Genomic DNA, 5,082 nt, shown 5'->3' with positions numbered 1-5,082 from the left:
GAGATCTTGCCACTGCCCCCCACCCGGGGGGGCAGAGCCAGCCCCCGTCTCAAAAAAAAAAAAAAAAATGTACATTTTTGTTTTTGAGAAATAATGTCAGTTTTTCCATTCCTAAGAATATACACTAATTTACACTCCCTCCAAACAGTGAAGCGGAACTCCCCTTTCTTCATTTCCTGCCAAGGCTTCCTTATACAATTTTTCCATCTTAGCCATGATAGGTGACAATCAGTATTCGATTTTCATTTTTGAATTTTCAGTGAGATTGGGCAGTTGTTCATGTTTTTATATCTCTTACGCTTTTCTGTGAGCCACTGTGTTTATCTTCCTGCACGTTGTTTTCTTTTGAATTATTGGTCATTTTCTTTACTAAGTTTTTTCTGGGAAAGGAGTTTTTAAATTTAAATATAAGTCTTTATTAGGCTATTCTTGGATTTAAAAAACAAAAAAATAGGATTCTTTTGTTTGTCAAATGTTTAGAAATCTATTATTGGTGCAGTGATTTTGCCTTTCAATTCAATAATTTATTTTGGTAAAACATTTGGAAGTATTATCAGTGTATATTCAGTTTTTAAGAAACCTGCCAAATACTCAGTATCTGAGTGGTACTGTTGGGCTTCCTTCAGCAAAATGTATGCTAAGTGCCGTGTAAAGTATAAGAACGTTTGAGATGGTCCTTCCAGCCCTCGGAGCTTGCATTCTACAGAAAACCGTAACAGGAATACATGTCAAGGCAGAGGACTTTTCTAAGTTTCAGGGGGCCTGTGTCATTGGCTCTGCCCTACAGCAGGCTCAAGCTTCCGTTTTAGACCAAAACGGTCTCGTTTTGCCCGTACAGGTGCCCAGGGCTAAATGTAAGAATTGGCGGGGGTATGAAGAATTCCTCATCTGGGGCTTTGACTCAGCCACTCTAACTGGTGACTTTCCCAGGTGGTAGTTACCAGTGCATTGGGAAAACAAATTCTTCAGCATTCTTTAACCTGATAGGATTGTTCTACAGCCCATCTCACATGCTAGAACCTAACCTATGTGGAATTTGGCACAACAGCTCTTTTTAAGACAATATTCAAGTAGATTTCTTAAGAGAAGCTGTGATCAAGAGTTCCAGTGCCCTAGTTTCTATCCATACAACAAATTATTTTAATCAGGTTAACTGCCTAAAAAGATCCAGGACAAAAGATCATGAGGGATCTTGTGTTCAAGAAATCTGTTCATATGTGGAAGAAATTCCTTGGCCTTGTTTCTTTATTTTTATTTATATCTGTATTTTTTGAGACAGTCTCACTCTGTCCCCCAGGCTGGAGTACAGTGGTGTGATCTCTCGGTTCACTGCAACCTCCAGCTCCCAGGTTGAAGCAATTCTCCTGCCTCAGTCTCCCAAGTAGCTGGGATTACAGGCACCTGCCACCACACCTGGCTAATTTTTGTATTTTTAAGAGACAGGGTTTCACCATGTTGGCCAGGCCGGTTTTGAACTCTTGGCCTCAGATGATCTGCCCACCTCAGCCTCCCAAAGTGCTGGGATTACAAGGGCGAGCCACTGCACCCGGCCCCTTGTTTATTTTTTATAATCTTAGAGCCAAATTTTGGTTTCTGGGGAAAACAGAAAATCCCTGAAATCCATGCCTAGCTTCTCTTCTCTTTGTATAGAACTGAATGTAATCAGAGTTGTAATTGGAGCTGATGACAGATTTTGAAATTGAAGGCTGATCAATCGCTATTCTCACTATTAGCTTTACCCTGAACATGCCTGAGTAACGGAGTTCAGGTGAAAATAGGCCGCCATGATCAGGGGAGCCCGAAAGTTTAAACTGAGCCCCTGCTTGGAGTGAGCAGGTGGAGCTGCCTTTCACAACCCACCAATGACTTTTCCCTCTCACCTCCCCAATACCACCAGGCAGCTACTCGCACCTGTCAGGTGGGCATGGTTGAGTCACAGGGAGAGCCTGTCACTAAGGGGATAGTAGGCAAGGAGTCCTGAAAGATGGGGAGGGGAAAGGGGATCACAATGACAGCTAAGCTAGTGTCAGTGTCTCAGTCCTGGAGTAGACTGTGATCACTTAGGTTCTAACTAAAGTTGCTGGTGTTTAAGCAGGTTTTATGTCTCACACAGGAAATTACCACGGAATTAATCAGAGTAATTTGCTTTGTCTTTCAGGTATGGGCACTAGGAAAAGACTTCTTCCGTCAAGATTAATTGTTTTGTTATTCATTTAATGACTTTCCCTGCTGTTACCTAATTACAGATTAGATGGAATCGTGTTTTTTCTGCTTTGTTTTTTCAGTTTGCTGTTTCTGTAGCCATATTGTATTCTGTGTCAAATAAAGTCCAGTTGGATTCTAGAACGGATGCTCTCTCTTGTGTATGTGAACAAAGTGAACATAAATGAAGAGTCTCCCCTTCCAAGGCTGAAAACTCAGCTTTCGAAAGTGAAATGTTTGTTCATCGGGACGAGAGCAGGGTTGTCCTCTGAGCGCATCACTTAGTCATGAGCATCACTCTGTCATACTCCGACAGAGGCAGAGTATGGATCGCTGGCACCCGAAAACAGCAGTCAGCCCGTCTTTCTCCTCCTGTGTGACAGCAGCGGGCAGCTGAATGAGGGAAGAATGTGGGATTCAGTCGTCAAACCCAGTTCTGAGTCCTGGTTCCACAGCCTGGTTGCTGATGGCAGTCTTGGCAAAGTTGCCTCTCTACTCTGAACTTTCGTCTGTACTGTGGGCTTCTGAGGACTAAGTGGCATCATGTGGTCACAGAGAGAAGCTTTGTAAAATGTAAAACCACTATACAAATGTGACCTTTGGTTGTGTATGACAGCAGTCCCCAACCTTTTTGCCACCAGGGATTGGTTTCATGAAAGTCCATTTTTCCACGGACTGGGGGTGGGGTGGGGGTGTGCCTGGGGATGGTTTTGGAACTGTTCCACCTGAGATCATGAGGCACTAGATGGACTCCACAACCTAGATCCCTCACATGCACAGTTCGCCATAGGGTTCAAGCTCCTATGAGAATCTAATGCCGCCGCTGATCTGACAGGCAGAGCTCAGGCGGTAATGTTTGGTCACCACCTGTTCACCTCCTGCTGTACAGCCAGGTTCCTAGCAGGCCATGGGCTGGTATCCACTCTGCAGCCCAAGGGTTAGGGACCCCTGGTGTACGACATATTTCTTTTCTTGGCTTAGAAAAATAAAGATACATATAATCTTGGCTGGCAAAAGGACAATTTATGAACTCAAGTTAAAAATTGATATTGGCCGGGGCGGTGGCTCATGTCTATAATCAGGCGGGTGGATCACGAGGTCAGGAGTTCGAGATCAGCCTGACCAACCTGGTGAAACCCCATCTCTACTAAAAATACAAAAATTAGCCAGGCGTGGTGGTGTGCACCTGTAATCTGAGCTACTCAGGAGGCTGAGGCAGGAGAATCCCTTGAACCTGTTAGGTGGAGGTTGCAGTGAGCCGAGATCGCGCCACTGCACCCCAGGCTGGGCAACAAAAGCAAAACTCCATCTCAAAAAAAAAAAAAATCTTGGGAGATGGAAGGAATTGTCCGTTCTAATACTAATTCAATGGTTAATAATACAGATTTTTTAACTGAGAAGCAATATAGTTTGTTGCAGTGGTTCTCAAAGTATCATATGAGGATTCCTGAGAAGGGGGTACCTGAAACCCTTTCGAGGGTTCATGAAGTTCTTCCAACTGCAAGTCTATGTGAAAGCAGTTTTTCTTTATATTCAACCAAAGCAGCGTATCTAATGAAGAAACCGACTTAAGAATCCACTGTCTTCCATTAAATCAGATGTAAAAGAGATTAGCAAAAATACCAAAACAACGCTAGTCTCACATTTTTTGTTTTAAAAAATAATTTTAATAAAAATATGTTCATAAGTGATGGGTTTTTATTCTTTTCAGTCATTTTTCAAATTTCTGGGGCTTTTTTTTTTGGGTGGGGGGCTGGATTTGAGACATGGTCTTGCTCTGTCCCCAAGGCTGGAGTGCAGTGGCGAGATCACAGCTCACTGCAGCCCCAACCTGCTGGGTTCAAGTGATCCTCCCGCCTCAGCCTCCTAAGTAGCTGGGACTACATGTGTGCACCACCATACCCAGCTAATTTTTTTTTTTTTTTGTAAGTCTTGCTCTTGTCGCCCAGGCTGGAGTGCAGTGGCACCATCTCGGCTCACTGCAACCTCCTTCTCTCGGGTTCAAGTGATTCTCCTGCCTCAGCCTCCCAAGAAGCTGGGATTACAGGCACATGCCCCCATACATGGCTAATTTTTGTATTTTTATTAGCAACGAGGTTTCACCATGTTGGCCAGGCTAGTCTCAAACTCCTGACCTCAATCCACTTGCCTTGGCCTCCCAAAGTGATGGGATTACAGGTGTGAGCCGCCCCACCAGGCCCCACACTGAGCTAATTTTTAAATTTTGTGTAGAGTCTTGGCTGGGCATGGTGTTGGGAGGTCAAGATGGGTGGATTGCTTGAATCCAAGAGTTCAAGACTAGCCTGGGCAACATGGTGAAACCCCATCTCCAAACAATATAAAAATTAGCTGTGCCTGGGGGCATGTACCTATAGTCCCAGCTGCTGGGGAGGCTGAGGCAGGAAGGTTGCTTGAGCCCAGAAGGTGGAGGTTGCAGTGAGCCAAGATCCTGTCACTACACTCCATCCTGGGTAACAGAGGGAGACCCTGTGTCTCAGAGTCTTTACTGTGTTCCCCCGGCTAATTTCTCAGTTCTGGTTTCCATTATTGTAAATATTTGTAGATAAAACCGGCATAAAACTCTTTGTTTGGAGTCCTCAGTTTTTAACATCATAAAAAGTTTGAAAAGCTGATACTAAAAAGTTTGAAAAGCTTTGTGGCCGGGCGCGGTGGCTCAAGCCTGTAATCCCAGCACTTTGGGAGGCCGAGACGGGTGGATCACGAGGTCAGGAGATCGAGACCATCCTGGCTAACACAGTGAAACCCCGTCTCTACTAAAAAAAAATACAAAAAATTAGCCGGGCGAGGTGGCGGGCGCCTGTAGTCCCAGCTACTCAGGAGGCTGAGGCGAGAGAATGGCGTAAACCCGGGAGGCGGAGC

At 44.7% G+C, this 5,082-nt stretch overlaps 2 protein-coding genes across 3 annotated transcripts in view; both read left to right on the top strand.

Moving 5' to 3' along the window:
• Positions 1–2,266, top strand: part of XPNPEP3 (X-prolyl aminopeptidase 3, mitochondrial) — a 121,348-nt gene extending 119,082 nt beyond the window's left edge. The window contains exon 11 of the mRNA XM_011964154.1: positions 2,159–2,266. The gene's annotated coding sequence lies outside the window, so the exon portion shown is untranslated. The remainder of the gene's footprint in view (positions 1–2,158) is intronic.
• RBX1 (ring-box 1, E3 ubiquitin protein ligase) overlaps positions 1–2,350 on the top strand; it is a 22,513-nt gene extending 20,163 nt beyond the window's left edge. The window contains exon 5 of one of the 2 annotated variants that reach the window (XM_011964158.1): positions 2,159–2,350. In XM_011964158.1, the coding sequence (XP_011819548.1) occupies positions 2,159–2,171 (13 nt within the window). In that variant the 3' untranslated portion in view covers positions 2,172–2,350. Of the gene's footprint in view, positions 1–2,136 lie in introns of both variants that reach the window. The other variant, XM_011964157.1, reaches the window with a different exon arrangement.
• Positions 2,351–5,082: the final 2,732 nt, after the last annotated feature.

The sequence above is a fragment of the Colobus angolensis genome, unplaced genomic scaffold (assembly GCF_000951035.1).
Source record: "Colobus angolensis palliatus isolate OR3802 unplaced genomic scaffold, Cang.pa_1.0 Scaffold65, whole genome shotgun sequence".
NCBI lineage: Eukaryota > Metazoa > Chordata > Mammalia > Primates > Cercopithecidae > Colobus > Colobus angolensis.
The sequence above is the reverse complement of the archived record's forward strand: the minus strand, read 5'-3'. Positions and strand labels throughout refer to the sequence as shown.